Source organism: Coprinopsis cinerea (genome assembly GCF_000182895.1).
Source record: "Coprinopsis cinerea okayama7#130 chromosome 2 map unlocalized cont3.2, whole genome shotgun sequence".
In the NCBI taxonomy this organism is placed as follows: Eukaryota; Fungi; Basidiomycota; class Agaricomycetes; order Agaricales; family Psathyrellaceae; genus Coprinopsis; species Coprinopsis cinerea.
Genome location: NW_003307543.1, coordinates 1,939,717 through 1,966,274, shown reverse-complemented (window position 1 = coordinate 1,966,274; position 26,558 = coordinate 1,939,717). Strand labels below are relative to the sequence as shown.

Here is a 26,558-nt window from a genome sequence, read left to right as displayed (position 1 = left end):
TCTCTGTTACTCTTTCTTATGCTCCGCTCAGCGCTGCAACGACGTTGGATAGCGACGGTCCCAGTGAACAGGAGAGAAGCATGGCTTTTTGTTGATTCCGTATTCCCAGTCAAGTTGGGCACCTGGGAGTGAGTTCAGAGCATCGTGCTTTAGCCATATGTTAACCACGGGGGTCAGTGTTCGGTATTATGTTGGCCTACTTCGACAGGACTTTCTCCTCAGCAGTGTCCTTTCGAAGTTGACTAATGTGAAGCAACACAATTTTCAAGTGATTGACGTAGAACCGCATCCCAAGGATGGCGGTGTATACGTTCGGTTTTCGTACACGGAACCAGCGGAGCAGCCTGATTCCACTGCCCTACAAGAGATCGAGGAGAGTGTACGGGAGGAGGCCAATAGGCATGGTGGCTTCCCAACCTGGACTGGTGTCTCTGCCGGGAATGCCTGGCTTGTCAGAGGTCAAACATGGAGGGAGGTGCGGCCTCATGTGCAACTCGGAACGAGACCACAAAGATTCTCACTGTGCATGTTTAGGACATGAACAGATACGCGTCGAACATTGTCAAGGTCACATTTGAAGGACCAGACGTTCCAGAACGCGTCTTGTACCACCTCTTCAGGCCCTACGGACGTATCAAGGACATTGCACTCCCCACTTCGGTTCCTGCGGGCACTCCACGTTCAGCGTTAATCACCTACAGCCACGTTCGCTCAGCCGTTATTGCACGGAACGTCCTCTATGGACTGGATACGGAGGCTCAGGATACCAAGACAACGACCCTTAGAACAGGTTATCAGAAGCCTATTCAGGCACATGCCGTTCGCGATTGGATGTCAAAGCACCCAAAGATAATTCTCCCCATTATTGTGTTCCTGTTGGGCTCGTTGACTTACACTGTGAGCCCACAAGCAATATATGAAGAATCAACTGACCAAAAGGATAGATCTTTGACCCCATACGTTCAGTGATGGTTCAGGGAAAGCTATTGGATTGGTTCGACTACAAGCGTAGGGTTCGTTGCTTTACCAAGAAGCCTCCTTGGCTTACCCTTCCGCGACAGAGTACAATCTATACAAGTGGCTTAGAGCCAATACATTGGATAGACTATCCCAGCCACCTCGAGACGACGTCCCAATTACAGATGTGTGGAAGGAACGATCTGCAGCGCAGGATTCTCTGAAGAACTATCTCAACGACGTTCCCTGTGAGTGGTGACACGACATTCTCATCCAATGTCACTAATGTTCCACAGCTTCCATTGCCTTTATGCACGGACCGCAAGGTAGCGGAAAGTCCACTCTCGTGAGGACTGTTCTGTCCGAGTACGACAGGTGAGTCGAGATGAGATGACTGGTATCCCATCTCAAATGCTCTTCAGAAACGTTCTGTATATCGACTGCCGTATGCTCCAGAAAGCAGGCTCAGACAGCCAGCTAGTTAATGAACTGGCTCATCAGACAGGTTATTGGCCCGTCTTCACTCTATTCAATTCCATGGGCAATCTGATCGACCTCGCGAGCGTTGGTCTCATCGGCCAGAAGGGTTTGTACCACTTCCTTTCTCCAAGCATCACGATTAGCTCACTTCCCTGCAGTGGGGCTGACCAGCTCTCTTCCGGACCAACTGCAGCAAATCCTGGGGGTAGTCACACAAGGCCTGAAAAGGGCCGCGGACGCTAAGCGCTCTGACCTCAAGGAAAGATTCGAATCGGAAGAAAGACATAACCTACAGATCCAGGAAAGCCGACGGATACAAGAAGGCATCCTTAACGGTACCTGGCACGACGGAAGGCTGGAATGCGTCGCGGGGATTGGCCCCATCAGTGAATTGGCCATTGGAGACGAGCCCTTTGACCCGGAATTGGACGCCGCCCCTTTCCAAGTTAACACAGAACACCTGGACGACGTTGGAGAGAAGCCAAAGAAAGAAAAATCGCAGGCAGAGATCGATGCCATTCGAGTGCTTCCCATTGTTGTCGTTCTTAACTATGCGACAAAGATTGGCTCGACTCAGGACGAACTGCTGAAAAGTCTTGCAGATTGGGCAGCTTCATTGGTCGAGAACCAAGTGAGTGCCCTCGATGTACCCGTTGAAGTCAAGGCACCGAAACTCTTTCAGATTGCACATGTTCTCGTTCTCAGCGACAACCGAGAGAATGCGAAGCGATTGGCAAAAGGTGGGGCTTGTTGTACACAATGTTGTCGAATTCCGCTCAAGTGATCGATGAATAGCTCTACCTTCCAAGCCGCTTTACGCGATTGGCCTTTCGGATGCCGACCCTTCTAGTTCACTACTGTTCATGAAGGAGAAACTCAGTAGCGCGGGTATTGATGTGGACTTCAGTGCGAAGCAAACCGCGCAAGTGATGAGGCTCGGCGGTCGAGCCAGTGACCTAGAGAGCGTGAGACTTCACCGCCTATCAGCACCTGCGCGTGTTCACCGTTCCCCCAGTTGATTCATAAGGTTCGAAGTGGCCAGTCGGTTGAAGACGCAGTCGAGGAAATCATTCACCAAGGCGTGGGCGAACTTCGCAAGAACGCGTTTGGGGACGACACGGAAGATGCCCAAAGTTTGCCCTGGGCCAGGGAACAGGCGTGGACTATTATCAAGTCTCTTGCCGTCAAACCTGAGGTATGCTCTTCCTTTGAGTTATTTGTCCCCTCAGTACTTGACTTTGGGGTCCGCTCGCCAGTTATCATACCACGAATTGTTGTCCGACTTCCCTTTCAAGGGCGACGAGGCAGCGATCCGGAACATGGAACATGCAGAATTTATCACGGTGACCATGAAGGACGGTAAGTGACATGGTCGACACCAAGGTTCATATATCAACTCTGCTTCGCAGGTCGACCATCGACTATCAAGCCAGGAAAACCTGTTCTCCGATGGGTATTCGAGCGGATGGTGAAAGGTATGCTTGTATCCCTTTAGTTTTAGAAATATGAGCTGATACTCCTTAGATCCCATTTTCCAAGCGGTGCAAGACATCAACTATAACGACAAGGCTATTGCCAAAGCCGAGAACACAATCAAAGCCTGCGAGGAGGAGCTGCGAGTGCTTGGTGAAATCATGGCTACCGAGCCCCGTAGTTGGTATGACGCGCTTTTAGGCAGGCGAAGCGCGTGTAAAGAGCGTGCCAAATTCCTCGCACGGAAGATGCTGAAAGCCGAGAAGAAAGTGGAGACGCTGGAGAGGCGGAACGACGCGTTGAAGAGATCATTGACGACTGCTATGTAAATGACGTCATGCTTGGCATGTACGGACTGTGAATTCTTTGTGGTGCGTTCAGATGGGTGTCATCGTGTCGCGTTTGCATTTAAACCTGACCAAGTTGTCCTCTCAGTACCTTCTCCTTTGTATACTCTCATCCTTTACCCGCAATGTCTAATACCATCATCAACACTGCTCGCTCGATACTTGTGGAATCGGCTTCGCTGGGCTCTGAAGCCATCATGTCAGGGGCTTGGGCCTATCCTTTCCTTGGTATCAGCTATGTCGCGTCGCATCCGCAGCTATACAAGTCGGTCGTACCGATCGTCACCAAAGCTGCACTGGCATCACTAGGGATCACGGCTGGAATGTTCTTCTTTACCTGGGTACCCCAAGTGGCAATTTGTGCTGTATTCTCCGGACCCTTCGGTGCGTTTTGCTGTGCTACTCTTAGTGAACAGGGTTTACAGAGCGTTCCATAGCACCTATACCTGCAACGATTATGGTTCTCTTTGAGTCTTACCTGCTAGTGTCATTCGTGACCAAGTCGTTCTTCCTATCCGCTGGACAGGATAGACTATGTAGGTGACCCAATCATTCCTGTCCCGTCCAGCTGTTGACGTCATCCCTCAGTTGACGCTGTCTTGCTGCAACAGGGCAATGAAAAACTTGTGGCAAATGGCCGAGAGATACGGACGACGTCGAGTGGCATGAAGATCATGGGGAAACCTCTTTCTTTCACCAAACGATTCTCGTCCGATGGAATCATTCGTTACCTGGTTTCATTGCCTCTCAATTCCATTCCTGTTCTCGGTACAGGACTGTTCTTGGTATACAATGGTGAGCGTCCATATTGCACCTTCGAGTGAAGGATTATTGCTCAGGTTCGTATAGGAAGTAAAACGGGACCCGCCTTCCATGCACGATACTTCCAGCTAAAGAAGTACGGTTCCCAACAGGCCCACGAATTTATCGAGAAGCGGAAAGGGGCTTACACCGCGTGAGTCTCAACTGTTGAGGTTATGGGAGCTGGATTAACTTGCCGCAATAGTTTCGGAATGTCTGCTCTTTTACTCAACCTCATCCCTATCGCAGGTTTTGCGTTCAACCTGACCTCGGCGGTAGGGGCCGCTTTGTGGGCTAGCAGATTGGAGAAGCTTCACGTGGATGTCAATGACAAGACTGATTACCGCCTGGAGAAACAGGCATCTAATAGCCAACCTGATATTCCAGTCCAGCTCAACTGAAGAAGTTCTTAGTACAAATGTAGTTTCTCCTAAATAAAGTGTTTGTGAAAGTGATCCTTATTTAATTTGTCCGGGGATATCAAAAGCACTGCGCCCTTGATTCCGAGCTACTATCATCGTCCGAGCAACGAGGTCTTCCAGCTCACTACACTCGCAGGTGCTGGCGCACTTGCTTTAACGACACCTTCAACATGTCTCTGGAGACTGCCCAGCATAATGAACTCCAAGCTTTCATCAACTTCTTCACGACGTTCGAGTTATCACGCCCTTTGAACGGGGTCGACGACCTCAACGATGGCGCTATCCTATTCGACATCCTATCTCTCGCGTACGATTGCTACCAATATCATGCTCTACACCGTCTTTACATCTAACACTTTATGTCTATAGAGATGGCACCTACTTCCGGCCAACAAGCAAACCCTCCTCACAGCCGTCTGACAACTGGGTCCTGCGGTTCAGTTCTCTCAAACGACTGTACAGGCTCATGTCCCAGTACTTCCCTGACGTTCTCCAGAAATCCATCGCAAATCTTGAAGTCCCAAACCTCCAAGCGATCGCCAAAGACAGCGATCCCGGGGCAATTCTCGCTCTGTGTAGATTGACAGTGGTGATCGGGGTGCAATGCGAGAAAAACAAGGAGTTTATTGGCAAGATCCAGGAGCTGAGCCAGGCGGACCAGCACTGTCTTATGAAGGCCATTGAACAGGTATGTGAAATGCAGTGTCTAAGGAGTTTAGGAGGTTCACGTCTGGCGCTAGGTGATGGGGAACATTGGTACTGGGAATGTCAGTGACATTAGTGAAGCTACTATGACAGAGTACGTTATCTATCTGCCCATTCACGACGTCATACTTATCTCCTCTTTAGAGACGACCACTACTATCAAATCCAGTCTGAACGGAGTCAAGTGTTTGCCGAAAAAGCCAATTTGGAAAAGCTGTACCATGCCCTCGTCGAAGCCCACCAGAAACTCGAAGCCAAGCAAGAAGACCTGGTCTCCGAACGCGACGACGCCCTCTCCCAATTACAGGAACTGCGAAGCGAACGAGACAGTGGTCGACGGAACGAGAAATCTGATGTGCACCTTCGAGCTGAATTGGACAGGGTGCGAGCGGAACTGTGAGTATCCCTCTCCTCTCTCAGAATCCTACATTCTCTAATACATAAGGAGGGTGTCAGCCAGAAGAGTGAAGAAAACCTCTCGATAGCCGAGTCCGAGCTGGACAAGAATGTAAAGATGGTGGAGGAGTTGACACGGACAGTCGACGAACTCCAAGCCCAGGCGGATGAAGCCGCAAAGCTGAAGGATAGGCTGGACGAGTGCGTACTTTCTCTACCCTCCAACTCCCTGTGTTGATTTCTATGGGATCAGGTACAAACACGCTGCGGAGAAGTTGCAGAAGACTGAGAACGTCATGGAGAAGTACAAGAAGAAGCTCCAGGAAAAGGCAGATCTCAAGAACCAACTTAGGGTCCGTATATGCTGTCTATGCGTCGCAAAAGAGACACATCCCGATCATCCTTCCAATTCTTTTAGGCCCTGGAAACCCAGAACGCCGACCTGGTCAACAAGAATGCGGCAATTGAAGAAGAATACCGAAAGGTCGCGGCGTTCAAACCTCTCATGGAGTCCTACAAGAACCAAATCGCCGAGCTGGAAGCCAAGAACGCTTCTCGAGCGCATGAAATCGAAGGTCTCAGGTTTGAGCTCGACCAAACCCGTACAAAGCTCAGGATAACGACGGAGGAACGTGCCAAAGATGCAGAAGCGCTCGAACTCTACCAAGAGCGTGTCCGGGAGCTGGAACTGACGGCCAACAGCCGACCTCCTCCACCCAAGACCTCTGTTCGCGATCCTCCTGATTCTGCGGTCTCAGAAGACTTCGCTCCTGAAGCGCTCGCCAGCCCTTCTGTCGACACAGACTATATCGAGCAGGGTCTCAGCGGGGAACTCGACGATGCTCTAACAGGCCGAACGATGACTGATCTCAAGTTGCAAATCAAGAGACTCGAAAGAGAGTTGGAGCGGGCAAAGAAGAACGAGGCAGATAGCAGCCGGATTCTCGTCTTGGAAAACTTGTTGGAGGATGCTAACCGAGGGAAGTCGCGGATTGAGGCTGATTACCTGAATGAACATCGCAAGACGTTGGTGTTGCAGCGTCAGTTAGATGAGATTCGGGAAGGCAAGTCTATCAGTGATGGGTGGGTCTCTGGTATTCGCTATTATTTTGACTGCATTCTGACTTGTCGGGACAGACCCGAAGTTGCCATTGCTCTGCGACAACGACTCAATGAGACTGTCGAGCAGCTGGAAACCCTGCAGAAGGAGCATGCCGAGTTGGAAGTCAAGTTCGACACGATGAATCGCGAACTGATCATTGCCAAGTCTGATCGTAAGGGTCATCTTCCAACCTATTTGCAGCGCAAAACCTGACCGAGTTCTCTCCAGTTACACTGGTGAACAAGGACCAGCTAGATATCCTCACGTCTTTGCGAGAATCTGTGAACGAAGACAAGGCGGAATTGGAAGCAGAGAACGAGAAACAGAAGAAGCAAATTCGGGAGTTGGTAGAGAAGAACCACATGCAGCTCGAGCAGATCAATGGTCTCCTCATGGACAAGATGTCTCTGCAAACGGAAGGCATTGGGCAGAGAGAGAAACTCCTCCAGCGAGACTTTGGGTATGACTATTTCGCTTCCTTCTTCTATTATAGTTTCTTATCCTCGGTTATATAGTGACGCTAACGCTTGGATGTCCGCACTGCCGACTGGAAAGGAGATTCCAGAAGAGTTTAAGCAAAGGTGGTTGTCGATCCACGAAGAGTGTGTAACGATGAAAGAAACTATCAAGACTCTGAATGAGAAACTCGCCAAGGCCAAACAGGTAGCGACCTTTTTGGCGGGATCCGTTCGCTTTTTTCATTCTCTTCCGTGAATAGGTTCTCAAGACTCAAGACGCCTTGCTAAAGGAGGCTCAAGCCAACCCCTTGGCGAGAGTAAGTGGATTCCGGATTGTGTTCGAAATGATCTAACTCTGTCTGCAGGCTGGTACTTCCGGGGAAGCCGAGGCTAACTTCCGAGCGGAAATCAAGCAGCGGGACGAGGAAATTGCGCAAATAAAGGTACGCTTAATCCATTCTTGGTTCGGCATTAACTCGCTCAATTTGATCTCAGGTGCAATTGAGAGAAGCGCAAACGCGGTACATGCGGGAACAGGAGTTGATGATCAGCTATATCCATAACATTGGAATGAGGAACGTCCGCCAGCATCTCAGTGCTCCACACAATACCGAGAAGACTAGCTTTTTAGGCGCCCATCGGAGTGCGGTAGGTGTTCTTGTGTTCCGAGTTGGATATTCAGAAGTACTGACTTTTCCCAATAGAACAGTCATGTCTTGCGACGGCAGTAGGATATAATCACGTTTCTGATTTATTCACATCTGTATCCATACTACTTAGATATACCCGCCTGTATCACAGCTATTCGCCTATTCCTTTAGCTCAGGACTGGACCTGATAGTTCTGCATCTGCCCAACGCGGATTTGTCGGTGTCATGTCCTTGTCACCGGGACTCCAACAGCACACGTTTCACGTTGTCCGGTGAGATCTTTGGGAATCGATTTGTGGTTCTCGCGAATGCCGGGGCACGGCGTCCAGATTGGCTCCGACGAGGGAAGCAGCTGTGTTGTCCGCATGATATCCTCCTGACCCCAGCTCCGGGGCAGCAAGTAATCCCAATAGCTCTAGGTCAGAATGTAGATTTATGTATATAGCGCTGCCCGTGCAAGGACTCGATGAATTAGAGCGTTATGGAATTGGGATTGTTGAGCTGGACTGTGATCAGAATTTGTTACGCGAAGAGTTGATGGCAAGTGTGGGTCATCCGACTCAAGTGCAGCATCAGAGCAGACAAGGCCTATATAAACCGCTATGCCACCGCTGTCCTGTCCGATCGTTCTTTGCCTCCCTTGTCGCCAACGTCCCTATCAACCCATTAGCCGTCGGCGAGCTATATAGTGAGTTGCGAGAGCTAGCTTATCCCAGAACCTTTCACTGACAGTGGCGATAGGGGTTACATCGGTTGAGGCTCCAACGAAGAACATCGAACGAAATCCCCCCGTCCAGGACAATAACGACAGCGACGACGAAAACGGCGACGAGCGAGACATTCAAGTTCACGGATATTGATAACCACTAAGCCAGGAACAAACGGTACGTCGCGGTTCGTCGGCCATCTTCTTGTCTGCGGCCTTGCCGGTGCCTGTCATGCACGTCGCCCAAGCTTCCTTCCGCCTTGTGTCATTGAAATGCAAACTCGGAAGCACAGAGCACTGTTCTTGCGCCTTGCCAGGCATCCGAGGGCGACAGCCTTGTTCAGCGGTGTCCGGCGCTATCATGGTCGCACCGCTCTTCTTTCCTCCCCAGTGATTGTGAGACGTGCATAGACTCACAAGACTCCTTCTCCACCCGCTCTATGGCCCGCAGATTTATACTCCGGTCTCTTGCTTTCAGCTTCGTCACCGACGACGTTTGACGTGTTACGTGCTTCGATAAAAGTCGAACCAAGTTTCACCCTTATTATCGGACTCACGATTATCAACGACGACTAGTATCGACCATCCCGAACATGTTGTGCTCAAGCTACCGGCTATTCAAGCACATCGCTTCGTGTGCTCTTCTGCTCGCCTCACAGGTGCAGGCTTCACCACTAGCTCTGAACCAACGGTCAATATTCGAGGAGGCTTCCGCCGCCTACGCTGCCCTCAAGAACGCGCGTGGTTTGACACAGCGGGACGTTGTTGCCCCACCAATCCTCAAACCGGATGCAAGCAGTGTATGGCCTATTGGAACTATCCAGGAAGTCATTTGGTTAGTCCTTCCAACCCGCCTTTCGTCGCCTAGTATTAACCAATCGGCTATTCAACTAGGGACATCACCAACCTTCCACCCGACAGTCAGATCACAAATCCTATAGGCAGAGTTATCCTGGGCCGTGATACAGGCGATAGCCTGAACCTGGACCTAGGTGCGCCTCGTCTCAGCCGTCCCATGTCTTGCCTTATCACTCACATGGACTCCATCAGACAATCCACTTGCTGAAGGCTTCCACATCCGGCAAGGCAGGGTCAATATCACGGTCCCAAACGTCCCACCACGACCTGACTACCTCATCGTCTGTACGTTACTTTCTCGTCTTACGCCCCTCGCTCTATCAACTTACGCTAATGCAATCACTCTCCAGTGATGGGCAACTCTGGCAATACCTCTCCCTCCTTTGCCATTACCCAAATTGCCGATGACACGAACAATTCCCCTTCCCCCTCGAGGCCACCTGTGGCCGATCCGGAGCCCTCCCTCCCAGGTGTCTCTCCCACTGTGTCATCACAGCCAGCCATCTTGAGCTCTACGACCATCACGGACCCCATCCCTATTACTGGAACCACGATCACCGGTTCATGGGATACCAGCATAATTGAAGAGACGGAAGCTCCGACCAACTCATTCGCACCCATCTCCACTGGCAGCGCACCTGCGCCATCAGAGAGTACTGGCTCAGACGAACCCTCTCCGTCAAGTGGAGACCTTACCGAAGATGACTCTGGAGCCGCTGTTCGAACGGGGCTGACTACCAGTCTTGTGGTTTTAGTAGCCACTGCTGGTGTTATGTTGGTCGGGCTTTAAGCCTCCCACAAAGCCATACTTCATTTTTCAAGGACCAATCTACTAAGGGTCTCATCTTGGCTTTCCTTACGCTTAGGGCACTTTTTGGGACGCTTTAATTGGACAGTTCACGCACAACCCCTTTTTTCTCTTTCACAGACTCTGTTTCGCCCCCCATTCTTAGGTTCCATTTTGTTTCGCCTTCGGTTATGACCTTTGCATAAGTTGGGGATGGTTCCTTGATTCTTTCTACGCTTCACTCTTGAATACGCATCATAGCTATTTCCAAGCTCATCGATAGGCTAGTCTTTCCCCCAGTTTCTGACATTCGATCTTCGGTCCTGAAACTGTAACATCTAACGCCACCCCTCTCTGTAACCCGTGTATTAGTAGTACAATCACACCCGCTATCCATAAATCATCGGGTCCTGAGCTCTCTACTAGCGACAGACCTGGTTAGTACCCTGCCAGGGATATTTAAGATAGTAGTTTGTTCGTAAGTTCCTCCACCAACTTTCTAACATCTTTCTTGGCCAATCCACCGTCCGTATTCCACCCCTCTCCTTTAACAAGCTTGGCTCTAACCACCTCTTTCGCCTGGAGAACTTCGAGGAGAGGGCCAAGCTGTGTGTCGTGTACCGGTGATAGGCGAATGAGGAATGCCAGGCAGGCAACCAATCGATGTACTGTAAATTTAAACGTCAAGCTTACCGAATAATCAGCTATGGAAGTTGCGGACTTACCGACTTCCTCGTTCTCCTTCTCCCTTCCAATTGCCTCTACCACAGCGCTCGCCATCTCTACTTGCCACTCCGCCATCTCGTCCCCGCCTTCGGTGTCCACATTCCACCTCCTCCCAGTTTGTATAGCATCCACCCTCTTCTTCTGCAGCCATGCTGCGGCATTGAAAGCGAGACTGGCAGCAGCCGTTCGGATGGCTGCATCTTCATGCAAGAGACTCGGAACGAGGATTTGCGTGACATTGTCCCGTACCCTTGTCCCACTCGAATTGTTGCCAGACATCAGCCAATTACTACTTGCACGCGAAGAAAACCCGTTAGAGAGAAGTCGAAGGGCGGTGAGGTTAAAGTTTCTCCAGCGTTTGGTGTCTGTGGGCGATGTGGCGTGGATGGACGAGAGGGCTTTAGGTAGGAAAACTGTTATGGGATTCATTGCGGGAGACGAGGCGATCCAGTTGCCGACTGCAGGATCGAGAAATGCAAGCCTCCACATGTCGACCAGCGGGAAGAGGGACTCGATTGGGAGAGCATTGACGAGAGTTTGGGTAACGGCGCTCCACGAATTGAGCAGAGTGATGGGAGCTGATGGGAGTGAAGGTTTGCCACCGCCTGGTGTGGCGGGGGTGAAACGCGCTTTGAGGTAGGTCGTGACTTCGCCGGATAGCAGCTTCTTCACGTCAGCTTGGGTTTGAGGGGCAGATGTGGGCCATGTGGCTGCATCGATGAAACTCGAGAGTTTGGTGACGACGGTGTCGATGGCAGGTGCCTGTGTGAATAAGATCGGGTTGAGTGACAGGGCTTTGATTGTAGGTGTTGCGATGCTCGTGTGTGGGTGTGCTGGGTGGGTCTGTCAGGTCTCGGGTAATGGTATAGTTTGGAGCGAGGCAACTTACGAGGGTAGGCCTGGAATAGCAAGAGGTCAACTTGAGTTCGTAGCTCCCCTGCATCAGCTCCCTTGACTTCCTCAACCTTCTCCCCATTCAAGAAGAATAGGAAAGTAGGCGTAGCCCGCACACCATATTGCCCAGCTAACATATTCGCGCTCCCAACTCCAAGATCAATTTTCGCAAAACCTGCTCCATCTCTGTCGACCTGAACGCCCTTCTCCTCTGATAACCGCTCAAAGACGGGCTCTATCATTCTGCACGGAGGGCAAGTCTGACTCGTGAAGAATGCAACAGCAGCTTTGTGGGATTTGATGAACGAGTTAAAATTGGGCGCGTTGGTAATGATGTGGATTGGGCCAGCGATGGCGTTGGTTGCTTGAGAAGAGTGGCCAGAAGGCTGAGCGTAGCCGCTGGTCTGCTGCTGGGACGCCATTGCTGCTGCTGCCTGAAGGAGTGCTCCAGCCATTTGAACATCCATCGGGCCTTGCCCAGCGTTAGTAGGTGGAGGTACAGGGGCGGCACCAGGGGCGGGCCTGCGATACATTGCGTCAATTGTAGGGCGGAGGGAAGCCCCGAATGGCGTCGACAGAAAGTCGGTAGGAAGGTCTGAATACGTTTACATGACTTAGAGGTCGACATTGCGTAACAGCGAGTAAAGCATACCTTTGATATAAGAGGGAATCGTCCCTCCAGTTAAGAAGCCGATGCAATCATTGGTGAAGGAGTTGCAATTGAATTCTGTCCGGAGAGGTTAAAACTAACACGAAGCCCAGCGTTCTCGAGCGCTTACCGAGGAGATGGTACTACAAGGTCGGGTCAGTCACGTATTGATAGACATGGTGATCTGACTTCACCTTGTCTGCTGTATAGTGTTCCTTGAGCTCACTGAGATATTCATCGAAGGTGTCCTCGTCCAGGGAGGTTTCGCCCATGTCCAAGATCTCGAGCGGTGCACCGTGCTGAAAGTCTGGGTCAGATCGCTGTTGAAGGTAAAGCATAGGAGACGTACATGAGATTTCCCTGGCTCTGTTATACTGATACCCTGGCCATAGAACACCTCTTTCCCAAATACGACGACTGAAGTATGCCTAAGGGTAGCTCAGTGAGGCCATCCCGGTGCAATTCTGGGCTGGACGCACCAAATGCCGTCTATCTGTCTTCCAGTCAACTGCCTAGAAAGTTGTTTAGCCATCCCATTGCTGAGATCGTACACATAGAGTTTCACTGGGGTCGTCATTGTTGAATCTAAAGGTTGTGATTGTGGACGGTACAAGTAGAGAATATTCTTGAATTTCTTGGCAACTCGCGGCACGACGCGTCACGCTAATCTCCGACACGTGGGATTGATCGGTTACCCCGGATCAATCATGATCGGAGTCGAAGTCGGCGTCGATGATTGGTCTGCTTTGAAGGCGACCACCATGACATCCACGACGAGCAACTATCTTGTAGCTGAGGCTCAGCTTCTGGCGGAACAGGTAACGCCTCACTTCTCTCTGTGAACTCATATTCTAATTAACTATAAACAACAGGCGAGGAGAGAAAAGGCTAAGCTTCTCAAAGACGCAGGTGAACCGATAGAGCTTCCCGGAAAAGCACTATCCATCGAGGTTCAAGGGAACGATGTTTGGATCGCGGAGAATGACCATGTCGTGAAGAAGCTGAACCTTGAGGCGCGTATCTCAAGCTTGTATTGAGAAGATAAGCTATAACTGGTGTTCCACTCAGTCAGGCAAAGCTTCGCAGATTTACCGAGGGCACACAGGACCGGTCACCAGCATTGCGTTTTATAATCACGACGGGAAGCAATTCTTGATTTCCGGATCCTGGGACAAGGTGGGTGTGCTCCATGGACGAAATAAGCTGGAACTGCAACTGACATCTCTTCCAGAGCATTCGGGTATGGGACACACAGGTAAGGGTGTTAACGAGGGAGAGATATCGAGCCCAGTCTTACGCGATCTCAGACCAAAGAGCCACTGGCCACGACCACAGATGCACATAACGACTTTGTCAAAACATTGCTTGTGATACCCACTCTCCGCCTACTAGTATCTGGTGGATCAGACAAGATCGTTCGATTCTGGTGAGCAATGTTCACATACGCACGAAACACGTTGGAAACATTCTTGGCTTTAGGGATCTTTCTTCACCAACTCAACCATTACGAGGGTCCGGATCGATCTCCTCGCATACACGTCCGATTGAATGTCTGGCTGGATACGCAACCTCCGCGACTTCTGCAGTGATTTACACCGCAGACACTATGGGAATAATTCGCATTTGGGAAGTGAAGAGGGAAGAGGGAAGCGGATCGGAACCTCCTCTTTGGCGCAGTACACAGCGGGGTGAACTGACCAACCACAGGACACGTATCAACGATCTTTTTGTGGGACAAGGCCTTGTCTGGACCGGTAGGTCTTGCTGTTATCTTTTGCTACCGGATTTTCAAAAACGCGTACTCCTCTGTAGCATCCTCCGATGACACTGCCCAGCTCAGCCCAATCGTGCCCGTGGGATCAGATGTCCCTTCCTCGAATGTCAAGTTGCCCAAGCCCATCGAGCATCCAACCGCAGTCCGAGCCATCCTTCCTCTTGCTTTGACCGACCTTTCAGAACCTTATCTTCTCACTGCGTCAGGGGATGTGATCAGGGTCTACGATCTCTCTACCCTCGACGAACCCGAGCTGATCTCAAGCACGGATATTCACTGGCACGACGTGACAGCCATCCGCCTCTGGAAGCGCAAGACGGTCAAAGACGGCCTGACCCATGTGGAACCATGGATCGTTACGACCAGTTTGGACCAGACGGTACGAAAATGGAGACTCACGGGTGAGTTGAATCTAATGTACTCCGAGAATCAACGAGGTCGATTGACTATATATGACAGAGTTGCTGAACCCACCCCCTCCCAAGAAACCTGAGGTCGCAGAAGAATCAAACACTGTGAATGACTCGGGACTGACAGAGGAAGAGGAACGGGAGCTAGCAGAGCTTCTCGACGAAGACTAGATACCGCTCTGGCCAACCGTATACTCCTTCTCCCAGCCAGGGTAGAATGGATATTCGTCCAATGTTCTTTCCTCCCAATCCATGGGGACCAATCCAAGCCGCCTTTGTTCCTCGGACCACGTTTCCAGCGCGGGAATCACTCTATGCTCGACGTTTCCCCAGCCTTTGTATTCCTTGAAGGGAGCCCGTGCCTCCTTCAAGACCTTTGCGATCAATTGGGGGACATACGGTTCCGTTCGAAACTGTGTCACGGGTGTGAACAGGGCCTTGAAATTGAACACCATTGCCCGGGACTTGGGTAATCGTCGAAGGGTCTGCCAGTCCACTCTTAGGTAGACATCTTCAAGTTTCAAATCCGCATTGAAGTGTTTGTGGTGCTGGTAATCCGGGTCGCTTGTCTGAAGGAACAGAGGCTGGCCGACTTCAAACGTCCAAGAGCCGCGTTGTATTGGTTTTGCACATGTTACCCTTTCGAAGTATCTGTGCTTCCGTCAGCGACAGGCGTAATTGGCACAACGACCACGGACCTATCCATCGAAGTCTGCAGACCCTCTCTATAAAACGGTACCTCCCCGTGAATCTCGTGGAGCGGCATCCCCATCTTCTCCCCCATGTTCCATCCAACGGCCGAACAAACAACTCCAGCCCGCAGGTGATACTTCCCAGTGGTCTCGTCCTTCTGCATGATCGCAAAGTCTTCCGGGACATGATCAAGAAGGAAACATAAGGCGTCTCTCCCATTCACGATGTCCTCTTTTCCGAGGATCTTGTTTCGGAATTTCCCAGTGGCAGGGTCGAACGAGAATAAGGATGGGTAACGAGCTGTGAGGAAATTGATGGCCGCAAACATCACCTCTTGACACGCTTCTTCGCTCCCGGGGAGAGCATCGAGGATAGCCCTTCCGTGCATTCGATACAGTTCCTTGCGTTGTGCGATTCGTTCGAGGTAGGTGGACTCGAGCTCAATCCACCAATCGGGGTCGAGAGCCATGAGCGCTAATTCAAGGTTTACCATAGCACCTTGTTTTCGTTGGCACCACTCACCCATAGTCTGGTTGTAATTCCAACGAAAGGGACGGTACGGCCTAGCGCGCGCCTTGGCGATGGCAAAGTCAGGAAGTGGTCGGGGAAGACAGGAGGAGTCATGCGCGTTATCTTGTGCACTCCGAGGTAGGAAGATTTTGACCATCCAATAATAGGTCAAAAGAGAGAGGAATAGAGCTATGGCAATGTGCCATCGTTCTTCGTGGGGCATCGTGGTAGAAGATACAAAGGATACACTCATGCAAACCTCAGGGGCAGATAAGCGAGCAAGAAGCACGTGGAGCGAGCTAATGAAACGTCACAGTATAGATGTATGTATCATTGTATGTAATCACCTGGATCCGTCTACAGTTTTACTTGAGGTACCTTGAGAGCCTGTGCTGCAGAGATCACCCTGGCTGCAGTGTTGACCATCTCGTCCACACTAAGAATCAGGTCAGTCCATGTGTACCCGGAACGAGCGACCATTACATACATCTCTTTCGCTGGCTTGATGCCGTTAATGGAGCCAGCCACTTTACCCATGAGCCCTAAACCACGGGTCAATAAGCGCTATTCAAGTTGGGATTCGAGACGTACATTGTCGGCCAGGTGCAGACTTTTCAGGATGGCTTTCGAGCTCGACTTCGTGTGGAATCTTCCCTTGGGCAACAAGGGCATCGATCTCATCCCGGCGCTTCGCCTCCCTGATTCATAAACTCGGGTTAACATCCATCCACATCTCCGATAGAATACCAAGTACGCACCACTCCGCAACGTAGGGTGTCTTTCTAACACTCATCGGTCGACCAGAATAGATTAGCGTTCGGACGACATCGTCATATCCGGCACTCAGCACCAGCTCCTTGTGCATCTTGGGTGCGCCAGCTTCGACGCTAGCAACGAATCGAGTTCCAACCCAGACACCCGAAGCGCCGTACCTAGAAGAGAAGGTCAGGCGAAAGGGTACGAAAAGCGAGGAGAAGGAGAGACGCACGCTAGGGCAGCAGCAAGACCTCGGCCATCGGCAATACCTCCAGCAGCAACAACCACAACATCTTCACCAGTCAACGGGCTCTTCTGACCCCGGCAAAGATCGACCGTTGCAGGAATCAAAATGGAAAATGGCGTGTCGCCAGTGTGGCCTCCACCTTCTCCGCCTTGTGCGCAGATGATATCAACGCCTAATCCAATTCAAATAGTCAATCTCTGTTTTAGCCACGAGGGAGAACGGGGAACGGGTCGAAGAGTGATCCGGAAGTACGAACCTTGAGCCAGAGCCTTCTTGACGTGCTGAACGGATCAAAAGACTAGAATTCAGAATCTGCCAGTGTGTTGGGAGGGGAGTTGGGTTAATACCTTGGGATGGCCAATCATGCTGTCCTCGACAATGAGTATGTGGCCTTGAATGCAAGGTCGAGTGAAAGACTTACTTCATGACGGGAATTCCAGCGGCATGGAGTTTGTCAACGACCCATTTTGGTGGAACGCCGACAGCACAGACGAATAGAGAGGCTCCTCCCTTGATGATAACATCAATGAGCTCAGGGAGCTGACCAGAGGTATAATCTTTCTGTAAACACGGTAAGCATCCCGGGGGTTCCACGTTGGAAGGGAGGCCTTTACTGACGTTGGTTTTGCGAGCATTGCCTCCGATTTGAGGAAGCAAGAGGTCGACACCAAAGGGCGCGTTCTTGTCCTCCAAGTGAAGTTTCAGCTCCTCGATAGAGCCTTGAAGGAACTTTGGGCTTTGTCTGACACCTCCGATAACACCAATACCACCTAAGAGCGTGTCAGATGGACGTAGCAGCACACATGAACCATGCTGCTCACCAGCGTTGGTTACCGCAGCAGCAAGCTTGGGACCGGCAGCCACGTTCATGCTACGAGATATGAGCGCTAATTCCTGCCCTACAAAAGGCCAAATTGACATACCCAGCGAGCATGACTGGGTGGGTGATCTTGAAGAGCTTGGTGAGAGGGGTCTCGAAGACTTTCGGTGAAGAAGGCATGGCTGCAGAGGGTGAGGGGAAGTGGGGGATTCTTCAAAAGAGTAGCTATTTCCCCAAGCTTAAATAGCGCCAATTGGGTGTGGAGAATTCATTCATCCTAGGGAACTTGCATCTGGGGTAGCCGGTGAGTTTACCGGTAGGGACGGAAGCAATTCTTTCTGCACCGGGAGCGAACGGACCGCGGCAGCGCTTCTTGACGGAAAATAAGGCTTACCTAATCCAATTCACTCTTCACCATGTCCTCCTCGTCGCAGTGTCCCGTCGACCACAGTTCGTCGTCATCGTCGTCGTCGACCGCGAACGCATGCCCAGTTGACCATTCCAATTCCAACAAAAAAGACGAAGCAAAAGAATGTCCAGTAGACCATTCTTCAGCAGCCACATGGTCGCGACTGTTCTCCACTTCAGCGCCTGCACCTCCAGAGGCGTCTCTGTCGAAAGAACGTGAAGTCTCGTCAATACCAAAACCTCAGGATGGCAACTGGGTGTATCCTTCAGAAGCACAGTTCTTCGCTGCAATGGAGCGCAAAAACCACAAGCCCAATCCCGCGGATATGAAAACTATAGTCCCGATTCACAACGCAGTGAACGAGCGTGCCTGGGCGGAAATCATGAAGTGGGAAGCAGGGAGAGGTGGCGAAGCGTGTGGAGGCGTCCAGCTGGTTAACTTCAAGGGCAAGCCGCAAGAAAGAAGTCCGAAAGCCAGGCTCAGAACGCTGTTCGGGTGGGTTGCAGTTCACGCTTTGCTATCACATCTTCTAACCATAAAGCGACCTCAGATACGCACCTCCATTCGACCGCCACGACTGGATTGTCGACAGATGTGGCACTCGTATGAGGTATATCATTGATTTCTACACTGGACGCAACCCAAATGGTCTCGGCGGCAACTTGTCATTTTTCCTTGACGTACGACCCGCATTGGATAGCTGGGAAGGCGTAAAGATGCGATTCCAACGGTTTTGGGGACTGAAGTAGAAGCAGGTCGGGCACGCATTTACTATATCTAGATTAATCATATTTTCCAGACGGTAATAGACAGATAGAATACCACATAATCCCACTTCACCGTTTCCTATGGAACCTGGGCTTCTTTGCTGGAGGCTTGTCCTCGTCTGAACTATCTTCTTCCGATAGGTCTTGCTCATCCTCGCTCTCCTCGCCTTCACTGATCTCTTCTTCTTCATCCCACTCACCGATATCGTCGACCTCATGTTCCACGTCTCCCTCCCCCCCAGACTCGTCCTCCACGGAGCCTTCGTCATCAGAACTGGCGTCGTCATCTCCCTTCTTGTTTGCCGACTTCTTTTTACGCGCAACATTGCGTTCTTGCTCTTCTCGGCGTTGTTTTCGAAGCCGTTCCTTTTCTGCAATAGCAGCTTTTTGTTCGGCGATTTCCTTCTTCGTTTTTTTCACTGTAAGATTCGTGTTAGATCTGGCTGGAAACGCGGACATGAAAGCCACGCTTGGACTCACCGAATTCGTGATAGATCACGTTCCCCTCCTTGCCTGGAACGCCTTCGGTAATCTTTACCAGACGCAGTTCCATTCTGGGTCCGACTTCTTCGAGCTTCACTGCTCGTTTGGTTCCCTTTTTGTTGTTTCGTCCGACGTAGTCACTCGCCAGGCTAACCATATCTCCATCCTCCACCGCACTCTCCGCCGAGGAAGCACTCTCGTAACCACCATCCGGCCCAGGATCCCCTCGTCTCCTCAGCAAAAAGTCGGCGACATCCTTCTCTTTCCCAAGGTTTATGACGGGTTTGGAAGACGAGGTTGCGCTTTCTACAACACGTCTAACTCGTTTTGACACGCCGTGAGCCTTGACTCTGATCAAGTAGTGTCGGAAATCGATGGTGCCTCGTTCTTCATTGTATGAAATGAGGACGACTCGGCGAGCAGAAGAGAGGCTGATCGTGTGTGGTGAGAGAGGAGGGAACAATGATTGGAAGGCTTTCATTACAAGGGGGAGATGCGGTGGTGTTCCTGGGCCAGGCTGAGGGAAGGAAGCGAGAACCAACTTTGAAAGAGTTCAATAATTATCCTTCGCAAGAAGTAGTTTTCACTCACCAGAGGTGGTGTTAGGTATTCCATGCCAATGCTCTTAGCTCTCCGAGCAGTATTCAGGACGTCTTTCATGAGACTGTATCGTTCCACACGGAAACTGAGCGTAGGACCGTCGGACAGTCGAACGATGCGCAGCGAAGGAGCAATAGGCGTCAATCTAAAAGCAAGTAAATGCGTTACTTGCAGTGCCGGTCCCATCGTCATGTAATCTTTTAGTTTATTTCGATTCCGTTCCTGAAGACCATGTTATTCGCCAATGTCTATAGGAGAAATGGCAAGGGAACGCACCTTTAAGCGACTGGCTGTATTAGGTTCCATAACTTTGCGCATATCGCGCACCAGTTGTGTTATCGACGACCCAACATGGCCGTGTTTTATAATGAACGATTTTGGGGCACTCGACTTGCCTTCGTCCCTTTGGCCACCCTTGAGATGTGTCCTGTTCTTTCGTCGTTTAGCCATGGCGTCAATGAAGGTCGTCGAAGATGTCGAGCACGAGCCCAGAATTTTTGAGAACACCTGTTTGGCACTAAAGCCTCCGAGATGTAGCGCGGCAAACCAAATACAACCCTATTTGCCTCTTCGACCAGCACAATGTCCAGCCGCCTTGCGTCCTTTCGAGGTCCATCGACACCGACGTCCTCGCCAGCCCAACAACATAGATCATCCCCAGCTCCACCAGCTTCGCCATCTCGACAGACAGAATCTACTTTCCATCGCAAAGTCAGAGCTCTCCTCCAAGAACTTCGAGGAATATCAGAGACATGGGACGACCTAGTACTATTCGACGGACTCAAGCATGCTAAGACGCTGGTCGATACTCGCACAGATCTAGACAATACTCTCGCGTCTCTACCAAACCGGCTTCCTCGAACCTATCTCGTTGGCCCAAAGTTGGCCGTGATGGACAAATGCATCGCGTCTCTCGATAGTGTTATCCAAAAGCTTGTATGTTCGTCGTCAATGAAAATGGGACCTGCAAGTTCATGTGTTCTCCAAGGAAAAACTGTTTAAACGGATGAATACCGTGATTGACAACTTGGAGGCTGTCGTGGTGGAGGCTCATAAAGTCAAGGGCTACCAGTGGGTGCGCGACGAGCCTCTCTGGGTCAGCTGGTCCCTCGAAAAATTCGGTAAGACTTTCAGTGCCTGACGTGGAGAAGATCATCACTGAAGGATCCCCAGCTACCTCAATACCTGAGATCCTTACCCCATACCACCGGTCGCTGTACCAGCACAAGCAATTCGTCGCTAAACTTCGAAGTCATTCCCTACCGTTCGACGAGTCCAAAACCATCGTAGAACAATGGGCTGAACAACCTTATCTGATAGAGGACAGCTGGGAAGCCAAATGGGAGGAATTATGCAGTGTTGAGATCGACCGCTGGAATAGATCATGAAGTTGTGAAAGCGAAAAGTCAAATATGGCGCAGAAATGATTACGGAAAGCGTATACAACAAATCGTGAAGATCCTGAAGACTAGTCCTCATCGTCCGAGATTTGGATTTCGTCAGTGTTGACCGCAGGTGCTGGCGCAGTTGCCGCGGCACCGTCAGGTGGAGGAAGCGCTGTTTTACTTGCAGCAACAAATTTGGTGGCACCGCCTGAGGCCTGTTTCTCAGCCATCGACATTGCATCCTGGGGTTCATCCAGAGTGGTCTGCTGCCCACTCTCGCGAGCAGCGACAGCCTGTGCAGCAAGGTAGCTGGCCTCCGTGTTGAACTGTGCCTGCACACTACGTTTGATCCGCAACATCTCTCTGAACGTATCTTCGGATCCGGTTTCGATTTCGAAGTCGTTCCATTCGGTCCAGAACTTGGGATGGACACGAGGATCGCAGAATTGGGAGGCATGGGCGTAGATTGCACGAGCGCGGTCGATCTCACCCAGTTTGCGCTCGAGGGCCGCGAAGCGCAAGCACATTTCTGCTGTCTGCTTGTCGGGAAGAACTGCAGAAGGAGGGATTAACAAGTTGCCTAGAGGTGGCATAGGAAGAGTATACCTTCGATTGCTCGCTCGTAGATTGGTCTTGTGGCAGGGAGACCAAAGTTCTCGGTGGCTTTGGCAATGTAGATTGTGAACATCTGGAAGTCATCAATAAATTGCACTGGCCCAATTCTGAAAAATTCTTACCTCGAACTTGTCTTTATCATCAATGACCTTCGTAGCACGGTCGTAGATTGCCATTGCCCGCTTGGCAAGTCCGTATTGCTCTTCGAGTTGGGCATACAGGAGGAAAATGGGTTTGCAGTTTTTCGGTGGACATTTCTCCAGAGCTTGCTCGAACAGATCTCGTGCTCGCTCGAGTTTGGACCCGCCCTGGAAGACGACTGAGAAATTGACTCCTAGAGGCACCGGGAAAGCACTCACATATCGTTTCACGAATTTGGCGAGGTAGATATTCCAGATCTCGAAGGACACAGGGAAAGTGAACAACTCAACTCCGCGTTCATAAACCTTGAAGCTCTCCTCAAAGTAGTTGTTCTCTTCAAGGAAAGCCGCGTAGTTAACGATGATCTGTGCGTTCGCGATACGGAGTTCCAGGATCTTGTCGTAGACCGCCTTGGTCGACTGCACTGTTCCTATCGACTCTTCCAGATCGACGTAGAATGACCACAGCTTCAGAGATTTGAACAATCTTGCCTGGGCAGATAGCGACTAGCAAACAATGTGTCAGCATTGTGCGACCTTAAAGGTTGACTGATGATATTTACTTGATCATGGTAGTTGACTTTGGTATTCTTGGGGACAGCAGTTGCACGCTGCATCACCCGAATAGCCTCGTCATAGTTCCTGGAGAAACTGTCAAGCTTTCATGTCATCTGGCAATGGCGAAGGACTCACTCATGACGCAACTCCATCTCTGACCATTCGCACCAAATCTCAGCCAAATCCTCTACAAGTTTGAAGTTGACCTTGGTAGCCTTTTCAAGTATCTTGCGTGCACTATCCAGGTCGGGCTCTGCCTCACCACTTGCCCCTCCCTCCTCATAGAACTTGGCAAAGTTGACATAGAGTCTGTGGAGATTGGGGGTAGCCTTGCGAGGGTTGATGGTCTCGAGGGCCTGGGTATATGCTTGAGCAACCTTCTCGTCGTCCTCTCCATACAAGGCCACTCGTTTCTCCCACTCCTGTACGTCATTCGGGTTTCGTCGAAGTAGAACGTCATTCAAGAGGAACGGTCGACGATCAGTCAACTGCTCAAACTCCTTCATGCGTCGGTCCATTTCCTCCTCCAGTTCCTCCCTCTCGTCATCGTCTTCATCCTCGTCCTCCAAGCTCTCCATCATCGCGCTGATCAATTCGTCCTCAAAGTTGGAATAGGCCTCGAAGATCTGGTTGAAGTCACGTTGGGTAACAACACTGGCGATGCCCTTTTCGAAAGTCTCTCTTGCGCGGTCGAAATCTCCACGCTTGATCCAGTACGTCGCAAGGCCAGCCCACAAGCGACCTGCTTGATCCTTGTACACTTCCAAACCATCCTTTCGGATGATCTGCTCGATGTTGAGTTTCCGTGGACTGAGGGGATCTTCGTCTTCATCATAAGCAGGGATAGGTGTGCCATTTGCATCGACAGGGACCGGAGGACCGGCAATTCGGATGAGGGAGTTGGAATCTTGGGCAGCGGCTTGTGCCTTTTCAGCGGCTTCAGCGTCATCAGCTTCCTTCTTCGCAATGGCGGCATTGGAGACGTCGGTGTCGTCGACATCCATCCCAACTTCTTCCGCAAACTTCTCCACAACACTCGTGAATTCGGTCAAGAGATCTAGCGGACTCTTGCCTTCTACACTCGTGTATTCTCCCTTTGCAGCCTTGCGAGCGAGAGATAGCAACAATTTCGCCGCTTCCAGAGGGCGAGGTGTGCCGTTTTCTTCTGACAGCAAGAGTTCCGTGTAGCGTTCGGTTATGCTTGGGTCGACGGCGAGGTATCGTCGGTATGCCGAAACCATGGTCTCTCCACCTTTGCGTTCGGCCCATAGTAGGTACCGCACCCAGACACGGAAATGGAGGGAGGGAGGCAGAGTTCGAAGTGCCCGGTCAAAGGTTCGCCGAGCGTGCTTGAAGGAGAGAAGAGAGGGACATTTTGGATGGAAGAATATTGAGAAATACATCAACCATATCCGAGGAAGCTGCAAATTCCAATGTCAGATACCTTCGACATATATAAATGAAGTGAGGTACCTTTGGGATCCACATTAAACACCTTTCGAAAGTGGCGATTAAACTCTTCCACTCTTCCCAACCAACGACGGGGTCCAAACAAGTCTCCCATTCCTCCAAATCATCAACTTCCTCCTCCAATGCCTCCTTCATCTCGGGCAACTTCTTCTTCCCTCCGGCTCTCTTCTTGATGACAGGTTTGCCCAAGACGAATGACATACGGAAAGTCAAGTAAGACTTCCACAGCTTGAAGGAATTGGGAAAATTCTGGAGGGCAGCTTCATAAAGATATGTGATGCGCTGTAACGAGATTCGCGCCAACGGTGTCGCCAAAGGTCCCAAGAGCGCTCGTTCTACTTCCGACACCTTCGTTTCAGGCGCCTCTAACTTTTGCCTTACAACAAATGCCTCCCGAGTCGACTGGATTGCTGTCCACCATGCCCGAAAAGAGTTTGGGTTTCGCAGTAAATCCTCTTCACGGTGAAGGTCCTTGCTTGAGATTAAATCTGGGTGTGTTGTTGGGTTCGGAATGGGAAATGTGAGAGGGAAATGCGAGGACAGCTCGTCCAGCGTCGTCTTTTTGTCCGCTACCGACGGCATTTTGAAGGATACCGAGAACTGGACGACGACCGCGTCGTGGTTGGCAGCAAAGGGTGGTTGCTTGTATTCCCACGACCTTGCTGCTGGACGCGTCGGACTCGCAGCATCAGCGATCACTTCAGCTCCTTCCTACGTCTTCCACAATGGTAAAGGCATACAGTACCACTTTAGGCCATCCATATATTGACCTTTCTCCTCGATAGCATGGGATAAAACGGGTTAAGCAAACTCCCGAGGCCCTCGAGGCCAGGAAACAGAAAGAACGAGCCAAGATCCAAGAGTTTACGGCACTTTCAGAGGACTTGTTGCGCAGGGTAGGCGACCAAACGCCCTGCTAGCAGAACGCTAGGCGAACTCATCGCTCTAGAAAAAAGAATCAGACTACTCTGAAGATGCTTTTAAATTGACGACCAGATTGCTTCATATCAACCCCGAATTCTACACCATCTGGAATTATAGGAGGAATATCTTGCTCAAGGGCTTATTCACGGTTAGGTATGTCTTTGGCTATCCGGTAATGTCTACTGGAGTCTAACACATACTTCTGAGAAAGCTCTCTGGAAACAGTCAACAGAATCCTTACCGACGAATTAGGGATGACCATGGCGGCGCTCAAATCACATCCTAAAGTATACTGGATCTGGAACCACCGAAGATGGTGCCTCGAGAACATCCCTTTCGGGCCTGGAGAGGAAGGCACACCTTCTCACAATGACTGGAGGAATACAGCCTGGAATAACGAACTGTACGTCGTGGAGAAGCTACTCGACGCCGATGCGCGTAACTGTGGGTACACTCCAATCTTACCCCAGGAGTTAATCTAATTGGCCTTTGATCCAGTCCATGCCTGGGACTACCGACGCTACGTCTTGGCCAGTATGCCAGTCCCTCGGCCCGAACTCAGTGAATTAGGATACACCTCTCGCAAAATAGGCGCCAACTTTTCCAACTTCAGCGCCTGGCACCAGAGATCCAAGGTTCTGCCAAGGCTTTGGGAAGCAGGTACTTTGGACGAAAAGACGTCCAGAGAATCAGGTAGAGTCATTTACACTGCTTATCTGCTAGCTTTAATCGCGCGTTTGCTACGCTGCAGAATTCGAATTGGTGCGGAATGCGATGTATACAGAACCAGCAGATCAGAGTGTATGGGTTTATCATCGGTGGTTGGTTGGATCAAGTGAGGTTTTTGAATACTTGTGGTCTAACGAACCTGCTTACCTTTGCTTCAGATCCGGACAAAGTTTTACTGCTGCGAGAGATAGAAGCGATCAACGAGCTTCTGGAGGAACAGCCTGATAGTAAATGTATGCATATGGACCTTCTAGCAACTGCACCTACTCACCGACCTCTGCAGGGTGTATGGAATCTACGGTCCACTATTCACGGCTGTTCATCAAGCTGTATCCGTCCGATCCCGCGGCTGCTGGCCTCTTTAAGAAGTGTCAGAAGTATCTTAAGGAACTTGAGGTACTGGATCCATACCGAGCGCAGCGCTATCGTGACTTAGGTGCGTGCATAGGGAAATCCTTTCCATTAACACCGCTGATTGCCCTTGAAAAGCCTCTACCATGTAATTTAAACTTTGCAAGCAGTTTAAGAAGCGACTTCTCCTTGGTTGACTTTAGCTCCGGTTGTCTCCTCCATTCTCTGCTGCTACTTATTGCGGCCCAGAATCTCTCTTTGGACATATAACCTTGATGTCACACTCTTTTGCACCTGCTCTAGGCCGCGTCTTGATTGTCAGGATATCGGAACCGGAACGAACCGCCGTGGACGAGCCGGCGCTCGACAGTGCCTTTACACACAAACATGGCCTGGACGTTGGCACTGGTTGCGACCATAGCCAATGAATGCAAAGCAGTTTGTCACGGATTGACGTTTGCGGCGGTCCTTTACATGATAATGACATGCGGAACAACCTTGTCTAG

General features: G+C 50.8%; 14 protein-coding genes across 14 annotated transcripts; 9 read left to right on the top strand and 5 right to left on the bottom strand.

Moving 5' to 3' along the window:
* Positions 1–18: 18 nt before the first annotated feature.
* On the top strand, positions 19–3,239 carry CC1G_13950 (exonuclease; the record flags this gene model as incomplete). Its single annotated transcript, XM_002911864.1, has 14 exons — positions 19–128; positions 178–475; positions 535–897; positions 945–1,008; positions 1,062–1,205; positions 1,254–1,332; positions 1,380–1,543; positions 1,596–2,068; positions 2,120–2,177; positions 2,233–2,402; positions 2,453–2,632; positions 2,694–2,796; positions 2,847–2,912; positions 2,962–3,239. The coding sequence occupies 14 exons, from the start codon at positions 19–21 to the stop codon at positions 3,237–3,239; spliced, it is 2,550 nt and encodes an 849-aa protein (XP_002911910.1).
* Positions 3,240–3,321: 82 nt separating this feature from the next.
* On the top strand, positions 3,322–4,514 carry CC1G_13949 (hypothetical protein). The gene is made up of 5 exons (XM_002911863.1): positions 3,322–3,641; positions 3,695–3,793; positions 3,846–4,052; positions 4,107–4,212; positions 4,264–4,514. Exons 1-5 carry the CDS (start codon positions 3,383–3,385, stop codon positions 4,457–4,459), a joined length of 867 nt encoding a protein of 288 aa, XP_002911909.1. The 5' UTR covers positions 3,322–3,382; the 3' UTR covers positions 4,460–4,514.
* A 136-nt stretch (positions 4,515–4,650) lies between these two features.
* On the top strand, positions 4,651–7,872 carry CC1G_13948 (hypothetical protein; the record flags this gene model as incomplete). The annotated part of the gene is made up of 14 exons (XM_002911862.1): positions 4,651–4,787; positions 4,850–5,168; positions 5,221–5,279; positions 5,330–5,567; positions 5,631–5,782; positions 5,835–5,934; positions 6,000–6,664; positions 6,719–6,855; positions 6,912–7,143; positions 7,199–7,346; positions 7,402–7,458; positions 7,507–7,584; positions 7,637–7,789; positions 7,846–7,872. 14 exons carry the CDS (start codon positions 4,651–4,653, stop codon positions 7,870–7,872), a joined length of 2,502 nt encoding a protein of 833 aa, XP_002911908.1.
* Positions 7,873–8,226: 354 nt separating this feature from the next.
* Positions 8,227–8,978, top strand: CC1G_13947 (hypothetical protein; the record flags this gene model as incomplete). Its single annotated transcript, XM_002911861.1, has 2 exons — positions 8,227–8,479; positions 8,533–8,978. 2 exons carry the CDS (start codon positions 8,227–8,229, stop codon positions 8,649–8,651), a joined length of 372 nt encoding a protein of 123 aa, XP_002911907.1. The 3' UTR covers positions 8,652–8,978.
* Positions 8,979–9,090: 112 nt separating this feature from the next.
* Positions 9,091–10,145, top strand: CC1G_05139 (hypothetical protein; the record flags this gene model as incomplete). Its single annotated transcript, XM_001833387.1, has 4 exons — positions 9,091–9,332; positions 9,392–9,489; positions 9,548–9,640; positions 9,706–10,145. 4 exons carry the CDS (start codon positions 9,091–9,093, stop codon positions 10,143–10,145), a joined length of 873 nt encoding a protein of 290 aa, XP_001833439.1.
* A 456-nt stretch (positions 10,146–10,601) lies between these two features.
* On the bottom strand, positions 10,602–12,988 carry CC1G_05138 (thioredoxin family protein; the record flags this gene model as incomplete). Its single annotated transcript, XM_001833386.1, has 8 exons — positions 10,602–10,810; positions 10,868–11,701; positions 11,758–12,357; positions 12,415–12,489; positions 12,542–12,554; positions 12,606–12,710; positions 12,761–12,839; positions 12,891–12,988. 8 exons carry the CDS (start codon positions 12,986–12,988, stop codon positions 10,602–10,604), a joined length of 2,013 nt encoding a protein of 670 aa, XP_001833438.1.
* Positions 12,989–13,374: 386 nt separating this feature from the next.
* Positions 13,375–14,442, top strand: CC1G_05137 (hypothetical protein; the record flags this gene model as incomplete). Its single annotated transcript, XM_001833385.2, has 6 exons — positions 13,375–13,403; positions 13,530–13,587; positions 13,643–13,666; positions 13,719–13,837; positions 14,119–14,165; positions 14,405–14,442. 6 exons carry the CDS (start codon positions 13,375–13,377, stop codon positions 14,440–14,442), a joined length of 315 nt encoding a protein of 104 aa, XP_001833437.2.
* A 320-nt stretch (positions 14,443–14,762) lies between these two features.
* On the bottom strand, positions 14,763–16,021 carry CC1G_05136 (hypothetical protein; the record flags this gene model as incomplete). Its single annotated transcript, XM_001833384.2, has 3 exons — positions 14,763–15,246; positions 15,294–15,762; positions 15,811–16,021. The coding sequence occupies 3 exons, from the start codon at positions 16,019–16,021 to the stop codon at positions 14,763–14,765; spliced, it is 1,164 nt and encodes a 387-aa protein (XP_001833436.2).
* Positions 16,022–16,155: 134 nt separating this feature from the next.
* Positions 16,156–17,817, bottom strand: CC1G_05135 (2-nitropropane dioxygenase; the record flags this gene model as incomplete). Its single annotated transcript, XM_001833383.2, has 11 exons — positions 17,725–17,817; positions 17,623–17,672; positions 17,420–17,571; positions 17,223–17,362; positions 17,149–17,167; positions 17,058–17,082; positions 16,787–16,973; positions 16,557–16,730; positions 16,390–16,496; positions 16,286–16,340; positions 16,156–16,234 (listed from the first exon to the last, which is right to left on the bottom strand). The coding sequence occupies exons 1-11, from the start codon at positions 17,799–17,801 to the stop codon at positions 16,156–16,158; spliced, it is 1,065 nt and encodes a 354-aa protein (XP_001833435.1). The 5' UTR covers positions 17,802–17,817.
* A 220-nt stretch (positions 17,818–18,037) lies between these two features.
* Positions 18,038–18,779, top strand: CC1G_05134 (cytochrome C1 heme lyase; the record flags this gene model as incomplete). The annotated part of the gene is made up of 2 exons (XM_001833382.2): positions 18,038–18,525; positions 18,581–18,779. 2 exons carry the CDS (start codon positions 18,038–18,040, stop codon positions 18,777–18,779), a joined length of 687 nt encoding a protein of 228 aa, XP_001833434.2.
* Positions 18,780–18,866: 87 nt separating this feature from the next.
* On the bottom strand, positions 18,867–20,330 carry CC1G_05133 (rRNA binding protein; the record flags this gene model as incomplete). Its single annotated transcript, XM_001833381.1, has 4 exons — positions 18,867–19,216; positions 19,278–19,821; positions 19,872–20,102; positions 20,157–20,330. The coding sequence occupies 4 exons, from the start codon at positions 20,328–20,330 to the stop codon at positions 18,867–18,869; spliced, it is 1,299 nt and encodes a 432-aa protein (XP_001833433.1).
* Positions 20,331–20,462: 132 nt separating this feature from the next.
* Positions 20,463–21,268, top strand: CC1G_05132 (hypothetical protein; the record flags this gene model as incomplete). The annotated part of the gene is made up of 3 exons (XM_001833380.1): positions 20,463–20,816; positions 20,869–21,001; positions 21,054–21,268. The coding sequence occupies 3 exons, from the start codon at positions 20,463–20,465 to the stop codon at positions 21,266–21,268; spliced, it is 702 nt and encodes a 233-aa protein (XP_001833432.1).
* An 80-nt stretch (positions 21,269–21,348) lies between these two features.
* Positions 21,349–24,630, bottom strand: CC1G_05131 (spliceosome complex protein; the record flags this gene model as incomplete). Its single annotated transcript, XM_001833379.2, has 6 exons — positions 21,349–21,818; positions 21,872–21,953; positions 22,003–22,527; positions 22,584–22,662; positions 22,714–23,999; positions 24,052–24,630. The coding sequence occupies 6 exons, from the start codon at positions 24,628–24,630 to the stop codon at positions 21,349–21,351; spliced, it is 3,021 nt and encodes a 1,006-aa protein (XP_001833431.2).
* A 143-nt stretch (positions 24,631–24,773) lies between these two features.
* Positions 24,774–26,204, top strand: CC1G_05130 (RAB-protein geranylgeranyltransferase; the record flags this gene model as incomplete). The annotated part of the gene is made up of 9 exons (XM_001833378.2): positions 24,774–24,776; positions 24,834–24,944; positions 24,998–25,125; positions 25,205–25,416; positions 25,471–25,665; positions 25,724–25,807; positions 25,860–25,934; positions 25,985–26,137; positions 26,191–26,204. 9 exons carry the CDS (start codon positions 24,774–24,776, stop codon positions 26,202–26,204), a joined length of 975 nt encoding a protein of 324 aa, XP_001833430.2.
* Positions 26,205–26,558: the final 354 nt, after the last annotated feature.

What these genes read in the sequence shown, in the direction of transcription:
- CC1G_13949 (XM_002911863.1), top strand. Translation starts at nt 3,383, where the DNA reads ATGTCTAATACCATCATCAACACTGCTCGCTCGATACTTGTGGAATCG. An exon ending in TGTATTCTCCGGACCCTTCG is followed by an intron (nt 3,642 to 3,694) that starts GTGCGTTTTGCT and finishes AGCGTTCCATAG; the next exon opens with CACCTATACCTGCAACGATT. An exon ending in CGCTGGACAGGATAGACTAT is followed by an intron (nt 3,794 to 3,845) that starts GTAGGTGACCCA and finishes GTCATCCCTCAG; the next exon opens with TTGACGCTGTCTTGCTGCAA.